Source organism: Calypte anna, chromosome 27 (assembly GCF_003957555.1).
Source record: "Calypte anna isolate BGI_N300 chromosome 27, bCalAnn1_v1.p, whole genome shotgun sequence".
Taxonomy (NCBI): Eukaryota; Metazoa; Chordata; class Aves; order Apodiformes; family Trochilidae; genus Calypte; species Calypte anna.
The window spans coordinates 296,822-311,378 of NC_044272.1; the positions used below are offsets into that span (position 1 = coordinate 296,822).

Sequence of the window (14,557 nt, forward strand, 5' to 3'; positions counted from 1 at the left end):
AGAAGAGTCTGGTTTGTTGGTGTTTTCTTTTTTTTTTTTTCCTCTGAAAATTGCTTTGCATTAAATTTCCTCAGCTTCAGAATCATCTTTACTCGCCTCCAGCTAAACTTGAATTTTTTTTACCAGGCGCTTGATCTGTTGGTGAATGAAATCTGAGAAGAAACCGCAGGCCCTAAGTGGCCATAATTTAATTGATTTTATCATAAATCATCAACTTCATGAAGAACCAAAGTTTTCATTGAAGTAAATTGATATTAATGGACACTTTCTGAAATTTAACCTTATAGATCTATATGGTGCTGGTGCTCCCACTTCCACTTCTGCTCTTTTGGGACAGGAGATTTTGGGGAGGAGGTTTTTTTTCCACCATTCTGGTTCTATTTCCTCCCACCCCCCCTTACAAACGACTGATTTTTCCAGCGTGAGGAAGGCGATCCTGGGTGTGAAGGGAGGAGATTGGAGAGCTCGGCTCCTCTCTGTGACACCGCAGCAGTGGATAAATCCCGAGATGAGGCTTCTGTGGGAGGGGATGAGCAGCCAACAGTTGGGTTTCTTCAGGTTCTTCCCCTAGGTAGGTTCTCCCCACGGCCCAGGGCTTTGGTGGGCGTGGGAATGGAGCATTTCTGTCCAAACCACGCGTGGTGAGTCCCGGCTGGCCCAGCGCATCCATGTTAGAAACAGAAACAAGACTTGAACCCCCTCTTCCATCTCCGTGTCTTCTGCTGCGTTAAACATTGCCGTTCCCAAAGCTTTCCCGGCTGATTAAAAATTAACTAAGAGCCCGGGATGGATGAGAGCCCTTTGATATGGTGATGAGGGTGACTGAGCGAATACCCTTACAGTAATAGAGGGTTTTAGCACAGGGCAGTGTGTGTGGGGGTGTTTTGGGGTGCCTGCAAGGATGCCCAGTGCAAGTAGGGTGCAGGAGTCCGTGGGATCTGCACGGTTCCCTACGGGCGAGGAATATTCAGTGTAAATATCCCAAAGCAGAGAACTAGAATTCCTTGACACCACTTCTTTCTCCCTCTCCTGAGACTTCCTCGTCAGAAATTAAGTCTTTATGAATTATCAGATGGAAGCAGGTAAAACGGAACTAATTTCTTCTCCCAGGTCCCCTCTCCCCCATGCCCAGCTCGTCCTCCGGCATCAGCCGGGTTCCGGATTCAGGCGAGTATCACTGCAAAAAATAACCGAATTCCTTCCTTTTCGCACAGAAACGGCCACGGCGGTAGCGTGGGTGCCCGGTCCTCCCGGGAGGCGAAGGAAGGGCGGAGGGACAAAAGTTTGGAAACCTAATTTTCTTCCTATTTTTCTCTCTCTCTTTTGTTTGGTTTTTGTTTGGTTTTTCTTTTCCCTTCCTTTCGAGGAGGGTTAAAATGGGAAGAAATAACCTGAATGTGAGAGTAGGAGCTCGGTACCGGGGCCAGAGGCAGACCCCCGGGATCAGCTCGAGGGGGGGAGAAGCCCATCCCCAGGGCCTTCGGGCTCTGTCCCTCTGCCGAGGAGGCAGAGAATCCCCTCCGTTTTTTCTGTCCCCTCAAACCCGTTATCTTCCCCTCTTTTTTCTTCATCTTTGCCATTTGGCTGGGCGCTGAGTCTTGGTGAGCCGTGGCTGTTGTGGCCGCTGTTCTCCTTAGGGATTTTTGCATCCAGGTTAAAAATACAAAGGAAAAGGAAAAGAAAAAAAAAAAAAAGAAAGAAAGAAAGAAAAAAAAAAGCAGCCCAGAACGCCCCAAAGGCCAGGGCAGTCCCAGCTGCAGCAGGAGGGAGCGAGGGACAGAGGGACAGCCCTGCCCAGCTGCCCGGGAAGTTTGGGGAATTTGCCGATGGGGGCTTTGGCGACACTGGAGGGGGGAGAGGGTCATTTACGAATTCTGTACAAAATGGGCAAAAGGTTTGACGTGTCCCAGTCACGTGAGCGTATAATTCAAACTATTATTTTGGCATTTGGAAAGGCGACGAGGGCGGGGGGGGGGTTGAGAAGAAAACCGGGGATGGTGATTCCCAGCCCAGTCTCCAGTGAACTGCTCCCAAAATAGCCATTTGTAGCAGGAAAACTGCCTCCTCCTCTCCCCCGACGCACCCCCTTATGCCCCCCCCCTTCCCTACCCCCACCCATTCCCACCTCACCCCCTCTATGGGTGGGGGGAGACGGGAGGACCCACGGAGAGGGGTGCTGCGGGGGTCGGGGGACCCATCCCTGGCAGAAGCCAGGAAGTTGTGTGTCGGCCCTGTTGTTGTTTTGGTTGTGGTTTTTTGGGGTTTTTTTTTCAGTCTTTCTTTCTTTTTTTTTTTTTTTTTTCTTGGAGACAATTCCAAAGCACTTCCGCTGATTGATCATTAACCTGGTGAGTTATTGCTATCCTAAGCAAAGGTCAGGGGGAGAAAAAGGTCTAATCTGTCAAGGCAAAGCCACTGCCCACTCCGTTTCATTTTTATTTCTTATCCGGGTTGGCTTCTGTTTGGGGTTTCAGAAGGTCCTGGACCCTCCATAACTCTCCCCTCCTCCTAGGAGCAATCTCGTCCCTGAGGGTGCTGGTTTGTGGAGTGGGAAAACCCAAACTCCTTTTTAGACAAAAAAAAATCGTCCCTGGGAGGGTGAGCAGCCCCTCGGGAGAAGGCGCTGGGTGCTCCTCGCCCTGCCCTGGGGCCATCAGCCCAGCAGCGGGTGCGGGGCGAGCAGGGGCCGGGCTGGACCCGCACTGCCCGGAAGAGAAAAATTGATGGAAAGCAAATAGACAGGGAAAAAAAAAAATTAAAATTCCCAAATCAAAACAAAGAACACAGAAAGGGGAAAAAAAGAAAACAACAACTTGCCCCATTTCTCTTCTGCCCTGTACTGCGAGGGAATACATTGAAAACAAAGATAAACAAACAGCTCCCCCCCGCCCTCCTTGCTGGAACCGCTATTTATGCCTCCTTCTTTTCTCTTGTTTGTTTGTTTCGCTTTTCCCTCCGTCCCTCCTGCATCCACTCCAAATAAACGCGATTTTCCCTCTTTTCTCCACATCTTCTCAGGCTGCCCACTTCTCCTCTTCCTCCCCGGCTTCTGTGGGGGAGGAACTTCCCGAGGCTCAGCCCGCGTTTGCTGAGCTCACAGAGCAGAAAGGGTGGTTTCTTTTTCCTTCTTTCTTTCTTTTTATTTATTTATTTACTTATTCATCTTTATAAATCTCTGTGTGTGCTCTGCAGAGGGAACTGAAAAGCCCCAGTTAAGCGGGGAAGGCTGTGATGTAAGCGGAATATTGCCAAAGCTGTGTATTAAAGTGTGCACGCACGTAATAATAATACTAATAAAATATACAGCTATAGGCCGCCGTCTAGAGAAGGTCACGAAGCATCCGCGGGTGATTTATGGACTCGGGGATGTTGTCACAAGCAGAGTAGGGGTGTGAGGGGAACATTTTTATTTGAGATTAATAACATCAACATACAGAACGGAAACAGGATTATTAAAGCGACTGAATGTTTCCCCAAACGAAAATATTTTTAAATGAGATTACTTTTTCTTTCTCCCTCTCTTTCTCCCTTTGCCCCCCGTCCTTGGTGCCAAACTTGCGGTGATAAATCTCGGCGTGGCTTTAAAAATGTTCACGGCTCGATATCGTTAATTCTGATACCAAACCACTGCCGCGTGAACGGTATCCGAGTATCCCATAAAGCATCTCCGTCCTCCCCCGCTTTGTGCCACCACAATGGAGAAACACGAAAAAGAAACCCCACCAATATTCTGATTCCTTGCGAGTTTTCCCTCTTTTGGGCAACGGCCTCCGGTTTGCCCTGCTCTTACCCCATGTTGAACCCCGCCAACTAACCGCATGTATTTAATCCCTAAAACTCATTTAATGCTGAAATTACCACCAGGATTTAACCTTCCCCCTTCCCCGTGGATGTGTATATTTAAATTACACTCAGAGTTCACCACCAGCCGTGGACAAACCGCCCGTGGGTCACGCCAAACGCGTGGTGTGTCCCCGGCCGGGGATGTGAAAGGAAAGGCTGGGGATACAGGAGATCGCCTCGGATTTGCAGAAATCGCCCTGGTGTCCCCAGCCCCTGGTGAGAATTTTGGGTTCTCCAGGGCTGCAGCCCGGTACCATCACTGGAAGGGTTGTGGTTCCTTGGCTGGGAGATCATCTCAAACGCTGGGGCTTTTATTGACTGTTTTCTCCCTATTTCCACCCAAAGCTTTCTCCCTGTGATGAGTTCTCTTGTCCACGTTTTTCTGACCGAAGTTTCATACTTCCCACATCATTTCTTTCTTATTTTTTGTTCTCCCCCAGTTCTCCTTTCTCAAAGTCCACCGCTGCCTCGTATTTGCTGGACCAGCCATCCGAGAACTGGTGAGTTTTGCTGAATCTCCTACCTGGCCCCCCTCCCTCTCTCTCCGTGTCTCCTATCTCCCCCCGCATCAAGCTTGGAGCTCACCCAACGTCACTTTTTTGTTGTTTTTTTCTTTTTTTTTTTTTTCTCCTTCCCTTCCACCAACCCCAGAATAAGCCCGGCTGCCTTGGATTTCAGCTGAGTATTTTCATTCTGCTACTGGCTTGTCTTTAAACTCCGTGATTTATGGCCGTAACTTCGAGGGAGTGTTTTAAATGGAAGATATTTCCTGTACTCCCTTTGAAGGGAAACCCAGTCAGATTGCAACATTTGCTGCTGATTTCTTGAGGAGTGCGAGGGAGTTACATTTTAAAGAAAAATAAGCTGAAACCCAAGCAAAGATGGCAATATACAGGGAGCCTTAAAAAAAAAAAAAACAACAAACCCAAAAAAACAAACCCAAAAACCCCCCAACACAACTACTTACAGGAGCTCAACATATAAACGGCAAAGACCTCCTTAACACGGGTTGGTTCAGGGTTTTTTTCGGCTGTGAGTTATGGTTAAAACAAAATTTTGCACTTCTGAGAAGTTACTTGCAGAATCTGAGGAACTCCTGAGTGCCCAGGTCCTCCAAATGAGTCACTGGAGATCCATAGTTAGAAACCTATCGGGTCCTTCACCTACAGAGAAGTCTTTACAAGAACAGTCCACAACTCTTTTTTTCCTCTTTCCTTCCCTGGAATTTCAGCGCCGGGGCTCCAAAAGAGGAACTGTCTTCTAGTAGAAGGTACATGTTGGAGGAGTTCAAAAAAAGTCAGACGAGGGAAGGGAGGAAAAAAAAAAAAAAAAAGGCAATAATGTTGTCCCTGGTCGAAACCCCCACGTCTGGGACCTGAAGGCTGTAGCCAGAACAATAGCTGGAAACACCGTAGTCCTTAGGATAAGACTTTATCCATCAACTCGAAAACCTTGGCTGTCCAACCCAGAGTAACTTCTCTAAACACTTAAATGTTTACTTGGACACTCTTATTTTTTTGTTTTCTTTCCAGAGTTATCAGCTTAGAGGTGCACACGCAACAAAAAATAAAAGGGCGATGCAACACCCCCCCCCTCCTCTCCTCGACGGGTCATACCTTCCCAGCGAAGTCCAAAGAGCCTTTGTGATCCCTCTTTTTCTTGCTTTGCTAAAAGTAAATTCGCTCCCGTCAGCACTTAACTCAAAGGAGTGAGCGCCAGAATTAAAGGAGGGAAGATAATTGCGATGTGAAGCAAAAGTAGCACTTAAAAAAAAAAAAAAAACGGAAAAAAAAGGAAAGTGCAGACACCTAAATTCCTTGCTATGCCTTCCTCCCACTCGCCAGCCCCTCCTCGTCACGGACTTTCGCCAAAACGCATCTTGGCGAGTTTCTGCTCTCGGCAGCCGTGTGGGAGCGGGGAAAGGCGTAAATCTCCCGTGGCGACAGCAGCAGCGCCTTGCATAGCAATAACGGCGTTATTAATAATAGCAATAATAATCATCTTTATTGTTCAACATCTCGCTTCCTTGGCCTCCCCCGGGGGTGATTTGCGCCCTGAACGCCCCCACCTTCTCCCCCAACCCCACAACTCTTCCCCGTTGGAGGCCGAGGGCCGAGAGGAGCCCCCAGACCCCAGGACGCACAAACTTAACGCCGAAGTTACTCGGGGTTGAGGAGTTGTAGGAACACAAGAGATTCCTCCCCCTTCCCCGGCCTCCCTCCGCCCTTATCTTCTCGCAAACCCCGGGACCGGCGGCTCCCGATCCCAACCCCCCCTCTCCTCCCCATAAAAGTGGGTTCCATATCAGGGGGTGTCTGCGAGGAGCCAAAGGCAGCCGAAGGGTCGGGGGAGGCAGAGGATCAGCTATTGAAAGAGCTGCAATTGCCGCCGCGGAAGGGGAGGGGGGAGACTATGACTATGTTGAAACGGTTTATTAGCATAAATTGACACCTAATTGTTAAACACGTGAATCAAAGGCAAGCTTTGCTATCTTTCTGCCTAGGCCTCTGTCCACCACGTCTGCAATTAGCATAATTTTTCACTAGTGACGCTGTTTGGGAGGCTCGTTGGCTTTGCCCGGCAATCCAAACCAAATCTTTATTTTTAAATATCCCCTCCGCTTTATTCCCCCCCTCGCCCACTTCCCCCCGTAGCTTGGATTCTTTTTGTTATTATTTTAATTCCAGCCAAGCATTGCATAGTTAAAAAGAAGGGGGGGGGTTGTGTTCGGCTTTTCTTTCTTTCCTTTTTTTTTTTTTTTTTTTTTTCCCTTCCCTTCTCCTTTCCCTTCTTCCCCTTTGCTGTGCTAAAGCAGAGGCCATTGTTATCAGTGAGCAGCGCGTACCAGTCTATAGGGCAACTAGAACCTCAGGGTTTGGCCATTCAAAGCCCTCAGCTTTTCTGCACATCTTGGAAGCTGGAAAGCATCTTGATTTCCACCCCCCCCCGCTCTCTTCTTCTCCCAAACGGAGACAGAGAGAGACAATTTGAGCTGCCGTAACCGAAAGCTCCACTGTCTGAGCCCCCTCCCCCTCTGTTTTGGCTTTTTTTTTTTTTTTTTTTTTAATACATCTCCACATGCATATGCTGGATTTTTTTCCTCTCGCTCGTATATTCCTTTACCGTTTTTAAAGGAAGGGGGTCATTCCGTGCTTATTGATTGCGTGGATGCTGGATGTGAAAATATATTATGTCTGCCTGTGCTTTGCTCGTCAGAGACTAAGGTAAGCCGGACTCAAATAGGCTATCACTTTGTGAATGGCGGAGTATATGTCCCAATGATTTATGACCATATGACTCCAATCTCGGTTCAAGAAGAGTTCACAAGCTTTAAGCTTCCTTCCACGCAGAGACTCTTTTGCAGCCCTCATCCAGGGCCCTTTTTCCACCCCCCACCCTCCCCTCTGCTTTACAACTGGGGAGTTCTGGTTGGGGTGAAGCTCGGTTGTGGGGAGGGGGGGGGGAGGGAGGAAAGAGGGAAATTTTAGGAATGTGTCTCTATTTTCCAGGCATTTCCACCGCAAGGCAGGCGCTGGGGTTTGAGCTCTTTCTGAGCAGCCGACCTATTGTTAAGGGCATGTTTAGAATATTTAATAATAATAATAATTTAAATTAAAAGCGGGGCTCTGCCTGGTTTTGCTGGCGCTGGGAAATGTACCTTAGGAGGGGGAGGGGAAAGGCGCTGCTCTTCTTCATAAACACAGGCAGGTTGTGAATTTAGGATTTCCAACATGGAGGGGATGGATTTACAGGAGAAGACCTCTGCCTTCCAGTTCTTTTCTCTTTTTCCTCCAACCGCCTGTTTGTTTTGTTTTGTTTTTTTTTCCCGAGCATCCTCTTCCCCGCACCCCTTTTCCTCTCCCACCTTCCCCCGATTTTTTTTTTTTTTTAAATGTCCCTAAATCCTCGCACTCAAAAGTTACAGGCAAAGAGTTGGTGGTTAAACGTTACTGCTCGCAAAGTGAAACTTGGAGCGTGATGAAACAGCCAGCACGGACCCTGCCCGCTTTTAATTGGAACAGGAGATAATCGAATATTTATTATTCTGCCGAAGATTTAAAAAAAAAAAAAACAAAAAAACCCACAACAATTCCTTGGAGTAAATAATTAGGATTATAGCCGTCCACGGCGAAGATAAATGAGCAGCATTTGTGAAGCGCTGAGAGATGAGGTACAAAGCAAATCTGCCGTGGAAGCCACAAGCAAGGGAGCTTTTGGGTGGAGGCGACTGTAAATTTATTTTATGGACATTTAAAAAAAAAAAAATTGCTGTTATTTTTAGCTCCTTTAGCAGAGCCTCTCGGCTCCGTTCTGATTTGGGTTTGTTTTGTTGTTTTTTTGTGGCTTTTTTTGGTGGTTTTTTTTTTTATTTTATTTTTTTTAAGAGACCCATGCCAGCCAGGAAGGCCTTGGAGAAATTTCCACCTCTGGCCTCATAGATATTTTCAGCAAACCTATTCATAATAAAGGCGCTGCTGTTTGTTAATTAATTCCCAGCTTCTTAGCTCGGGTAGTGGAGTCTACTTTTTAATAAGACATATTTATCACAGCCAGGAAACCAGATGAGCATAACTCCCAGCAAGGATATCATCCTCTCTGCAGACAATAATACATCTCCCTGGAAGATACAATACAGATTTGGGAATGCAGAAAGGATTTAATCAGTGTAAGAAAAAAAGAAACAAAATAAAGGCAGGCTGTCCCTTCATGGGCACGTTGTCTGAGGCTGGGTTAGAAGTATACAGAGGTTTCATGTGACATGACAGAAGAACACAGTCAGGGAGAGGAAAAAAAGATGTTATTTAATGTTGAGCTGTGGCTTCTGTTAAACCCCTGTACTTAGAAATATCACAATTAGATTTATCTCCACATAGTGTATTTTATTTTATTTTGGAGCATGAAAGAGCCTAGATAAAATTAAATATAAATAGGTACAATTAAATATACAATGGCCACCAATTTCAGTGTCTCTTTGCAAAGTCTAAGCTGCAGAGAAGTCAATGCCTTTATAAAATATATTTGCTATTTGATCCTCAAACATCAGATTATTTTCAGGTCAAGATAGTTTTCATATTTCTAAGGGCATTTCTACTCTGTCTTGATGGGAGAGAAAGTTTATGCTTTGAGAAAAAGAGAAAGAAAGAGGGGGAAAAAAAAAGGTCAGATAAGGAAATCAAAGAGGAAGATTTAATTTTGTAATTTGAGTCTGGGTTTAAGGCTTTTTGAGCTTGGATTGAGGGAGGGAAGAATGATGAAAAATCAAAGGGGTAGAAAGTTAAGAGCAAATGGCCTGGTGATGCATTTGTTTTCCAAGGTAGAAAAAACAACAGCAATTAAACTGGTTTTGGAATCCCATCTCGCCAATGGTAGTTCCAGATTCAAGACAGAGGAGTACAAAGCAGTGCAGGCAGCAAGGGGGATGTTTCCTAAACACAAACCTGTGCTACCAGAGCGAGAGGGGGAGACTGACAACAGGCCAAAGGAGGCACATTCTTGAATTCATGTCCCTGCCTAAATCTGCTTAAAATATTTGCACTGAATTCCAAAGTCATTGTGAGCCCCTGAGTAAGCAGCAAACCAAGCCAACTGTGCCACGACACCGTTACCTGGATAAAACATGTTGGCTATTTGCTGCTTTCAGGTTCAAACCAAATATACTGGGCAGAGGCCCTGTAATGAACTCTTGCAGACTTTTAATTTCTGCTGATAGAACATCTAGCTGGGTTTTATGCCTGTGAATGTCTGAATTGAATAGGTCAGGGGTAAGAAAGCAAGCCTTTAATTCCTTTCATGCTGGTAGCTAGCACAATTAGCCACTCTGGAGTCTGAGATTTATCTTCATGTGTGTGTTACCCAGTCGTGGATGTGACACATCTGCAGGGATGTGCACACACATTTATATGGGAGCACGTGTGGATGCAGGGGTGTGTGGTGTGTACAGAGAGAAATACAGAAGTAAAGAGATGCATACAGATGAAACCACGTGTACTTGTAGAGCATGTCTGTGGTTACACATCCTGGGTGCTCTCTTCTAAGGGAAAAAAACAAAAACAAACCAAAACAAACAAGGTGGAAACAGCCATCAAACCAACCCATCAACCAGCCAGGAAAACTGCTCCCCCAAATCAGTTCAACACTTTTGTGCTGTAACATTTGTTGAGTCTCCTTAGGCTGCACACAGGACAAAATCTGCTCAAAGCATCTGTTCCTCCTGTTCTGCGGGATCCTATTCATGTCATGAGCCTTTCAGACCCCAAGATGGATTCATAGGCCGGGTACTATTATTGTGTGTTTTCTCCTAACCTTTCAGGTCAGCCTCCAATAGACAGCTGGAAACGGGCTGTCACGTGGCCTTGGGGTGCCAATGTTCTGCCATAGGGGTGTCAAGACCCTGGTAGCTGGAAAAATCCTTTTGGGGCATCCCAGAGATGCAGAAGACAACGTACTACGACAGCTCCACGCTCTTTGGGGGTTACTCCTATGGCAGTGCCAATGGGTTCGGCTACGAGGGTCCCCAGCAGCCCTTCCAACCATCCTCTCACGTGGAGAACGACTTCCAGAGGTCTGCCTGCTCCCTCCAGTCTCTTGGCAACACAACCCCGCACGCAAAAAGTAAAGACCTGAACGGGAGCTGCATGCGTCCAAGTTTGCCCCAGGAGCACCATCCACCTCCCCCCATCTCGCCACCCCCCAACCCTGCTACCAACAGCACCAGTAGCAACAGCAATAACCAGTCAGGGAGTGGTAAAACTGTCCCCAGCAAAGCCAACCTCAGTGCAAACGCCAGTCTCACCAAGCAGATTTTCCCCTGGATGAAAGAATCGAGGCAAAACTCCAAACAGAAAACCAGCTCCCCTAGCACAGGTACACTGCTTTTGTAACCCTCTGCTTCCCTCACCAGACAGGGCATGAAGCCACTGGAGTGGCCTGGTTTGGAGGGAGGGCACTGGGGAACAGAATGCACTGAGGATCCAGTGAGTGAGGATCCTGGTGCTGGGCATGATCCCAAGGCTGCCAGGCGCATGCCCCGGCCCAGCTGAGTGAGCATTGGCCCATCCTGCAGCACTGACTGTGTACACTTGGTTTCTTTTAAACACATCCAGAGCACCACAGGGAAATACAACCAGGTGGTTGTACACAGCCCGTGTCTGACTGTGTAGGTACAGATACATGAGAACATCCACCCACTGCTCAGCCTAGCAGCGTGCTTGTTCTCTTCCCACCTCCCTGCCTCCAGACACAGCAGTAAACATGGTGCACGTCTGTGTTGAGAGACCAGATGCATAAACACATGGATATCCTTGCATGCACACACACATCTCTAATGGGATTGAGGAAAAAAAAGTCTGGAAATCTCACTGTTCTGACAAATCTATCCATGTAAACTTTCAGGCACGCACTTGGATTTCTCTGCTATGTTCACGTTCATCTCATGGAAAAGGAGGCACAAAAGGAATTTCATTTCACAATGTGCATGCAAACATTTGTGTTGCACAAACACAGGACACACACAGACTGGGTGTGGGGTGTGTGTGTTTTCATACCTTGGCCAACCCAATGCCAAATACCGCCCAGTGCTGGGCCGTGTCTGTGTTAATTGGCTTTGCAGTGACTGCCCCCCTGCCAAATGTTATTTTCTCAAAATTATCTGTTGGAAATAATCGACTGCTAAATAAATGGCTTTGGAATCCTTTTCTACATGACATGATCAAATTTTCATAAACCAGGGGCAGCTTTGGAGAACAGAACTCTTAATAAATGACATGATTATGGAGTGCAGGCTAATGCAAAGGGGTGAATGAAGGGGGGGGGGCTGAGCTCTCGTGTCTGTTCCAGGATTTATTAAGAAACGATGCATTCAATTTCTGCATGTAAGTAATTATCTTTTATTTCATTTCACGGCAAGCAGAAACCTGCAGTGGTGAGAAAAGCCCCCCAGGCTCCTCGGCCTCCAAAAGAGCTCGCACAGCCTACACCAGTGCTCAGCTGGTGGAGCTGGAGAAGGAATTCCACTTCAACCGCTACCTGTGCAGGCCCCGCCGCGTGGAGATGGCCAACCTGCTGAACCTCAGCGAAAGGCAGATCAAGATCTGGTTCCAGAACAGGAGGATGAAGTATAAGAAAGATCAGAAGTCAAAAGGCATGGGGTCTTCCTCTGGGGGGCCTTCCCCCACCGGCAGCCCTCCCCAGCCCATGCAATCCTCCGCTGGATTTATGAACGCCTTGCACACCATGAGCAGTAACTATGATGCCCCCTCGCCACCTTCCTTCAATAAACCCCACCAAAATGCCTATGCCATGTCAACTAACTACCAAAACCCCATCAAAGGCTGCCCCTCTCAACAAAAATACGCCAACACGGCCCCCGAGTACGACCCCCACGTCCTACAAGGGAACGGAGTGGCCTACGGGACTCCCAACATGCAGGGAAGCCCCATCTATGTTGGAGGTAACTATGTGGATTCTATGCCCACCTCTGGCCCGTCCCTTTATGGTCTCAATCACCTGCCCCATCACCAGGCTGCCAACATGGACTTCAACGGGCCTCCTCAGATGCCCCCGAGCCAGCACCACGGACCGTGCGAGACCCACCCCACCTACACAGACCTTTCCACCCACCACGCTTCTTCTCAGGGCAGAATCCAAGAGGCGCCCAAGCTGACCCACCTGTGATAGGCAGCAAGCTCAGGTGAAGCAGATGGGGCCTCACCATGGGGCAGGGGAGAGGGGAAGAGGGCAGGATTGGCTTCAGGAACATTTGTGTTGAGCTCTTTTCTTTCTTTCTTTCTTTGACAGGGCAATTTCTTCCAGAGCGTTGTGCTTGCTGTTATTATTTCTGGGTTTTACTAAGCACACTTTCCAAGCATTTCAACATTTACTGCCAAAAGCAGATGTCTCTCTGAAGAGATATACCTCCTGTGTTTCAACACAAATGCTTCTGAAATGGGTTTGGGGTGGTTTTGTGAGAACCGAGCAGATTTTAAGCAGCAACATCCTTCATTTCCAAACCAAGTACAGAGCATCGCTGATAATTCTTGGACACTGGAAAGAGGAAAAGTCAGCCAGCCAAGCCTTTACAGTTGGTGTCTCTGCATCTGAGTGAACATGCACATATGCAATCAAAAGAGATTGGCAAGAAAACCACCCCCCTCTCCAGCTCCTTCTCGAGAGGAACCTCACACATTCCTTTTTGGCCTTCAGAGGAAGGGCGTCCTTTGTGCTGAGTAACTTCCAACCAGTCCCCACCTAAGCTGCAAATATACAACCTGCCAATGTGTGGGATTCATGCTCTTCCCCTATGGTCCCTGCCTCTCCTCATAAATAATAAGATTAATAATAAAAGAAATCAGAATAAGAGAGATCTAAGAATAGCAAAAGGTTTGGGAAAAAGTTTTTGAAATGCCTAAATTCCCCCCAGTAACAATACCAGCTGTCCAAAGAGAGGAAGAAAGAGTTGACAGGTCTGAATATTTTCCCACCTCCACCTCTGATGACATGAAATCTCCATTTGATGATGCCAGGTTTTTTGTTGTTGTTGTTCTGGGGTTTTTTTTGTGTTTTGTTTTTTTTGTTTTGTTTTTTTTTTTTTTTTGGGTTCATTAACAGAAAAGCAATCTTAAGACTTAGAAGTCCTACGCTTCTTTCCTCCTCTTCTCTTGACCTTACGTGAAAACAGGGTATATTTGAACAAATGGAATGTCCTCCAATCGAAGCAGAAGTGAATGGATCTCTAGTATTTGCTAATGCTTTCTTGTCTGGACATCTTTGTTGCACTTAGAGTTTACATATAATGGGTATAAAAACAACTTTGAAGGGCTTTCGTCCAACGCAGTCGAGATGTCCTTCAATAGGTGTGTGTTCTGGTGAACATTCATATATATTTATTGGTTATAGCCAGTTTAAAATATTTTTCCTTTTTTTGTATTATTTATCCCCAATATTATGTATTTATATGAGGTAAAAAAAAAGATTCAAATTGTACTTTTTTAGTATTTACTTGTTACAAAGGACATTGTGTTTCCTTGTCATTGTACAACAAGCTTATTTTAGTTATTGTAATTTAGAGAGACCGTAGTTTTACGTTACCTTCGTACTTATGAATAATGTAATTAGTTCTACTGGAGGCATGAGAGCAGAACCAGACTGTAATTGTATAGTCCAGAATTAGAAGAACTATAGAGAATCCCTCCCTCCCACCTCACCCCTCCTCTTTGGAGATCTTTCTTTGTTCTCACAGTAGTTATTTTATTTCCTTGCTGAAAGGGTTGTCTGTCGAACAATTCTTGAATAAACTTTCTGTTATCAATTTTATCTTGTCCTATCAGTCGGATTTAAAGGCAATAAGTAAATAATGGGTGTGTAAAAATAGAGAAGGGAGGAAAGGGACAGAGTCCTGGCAGCGGGATTCCTGCCTGCGTCCCCTTTTTGGGGTGAAATCCCGGGGGTTTGGGTTCGGGCCCGGAAGGGCTGGGCAGGCCCCGCCGTCCACTCCGCGGCCTCTCCGCGGTCCTGCGCGGCCCGGCCCGCGCCCGCGGCCACAAAGGGGAATCACGTGGAACAGGGGCCGAGCTGCTATTGGACCGCGAATGAAAACAAAGGAAAAGGATTAATAAAAAAAAAAAAAGGGCCCAGAGTTTCCATGCGAGGACCTTAAAGGTGGATAGAAATTAAATCACTTATAATTAATTATGATTAAAATACATGCACACACACG

General features: G+C 46.7%; 1 protein-coding gene across 6 annotated transcripts in view; it reads left to right on the plus strand.

Annotated features, from left to right (window-relative positions):
* Nucleotides 1-13,587, plus strand: part of HOXB3 (homeobox B3) — a 32,218-nt gene extending 18,631 nt beyond the window's left edge. The window contains exons 1-6 of one of the 6 annotated variants that reach the window (XM_030465709.1): nt 1,877-1,894; nt 2,310-2,348; nt 4,284-4,343; nt 6,978-7,067; nt 10,154-10,707; nt 11,750-13,587. In XM_030465709.1, the coding sequence (XP_030321569.1) occupies nt 10,272-10,707; nt 11,750-12,516 (1,203 nt within the window). In that variant the 5' untranslated portion in view covers nt 1,877-1,894; nt 2,310-2,348; nt 4,284-4,343; nt 6,978-7,067; nt 10,154-10,271 and the 3' untranslated portion in view covers nt 12,517-13,587. Of the gene's footprint in view, nt 1-1,876; nt 1,895-2,309; nt 2,349-3,216; nt 3,234-4,283; nt 4,344-6,977; nt 7,068-10,153; nt 10,708-11,749 lie in introns of those variants that run through there. The other 5 variants (XM_030465713.1, XM_030465710.1, XM_030465708.1 and 2 more) reach the window with 5 other exon arrangements.
* The last annotated feature ends 970 nt before the right edge of the window (nt 13,588-14,557 follow it).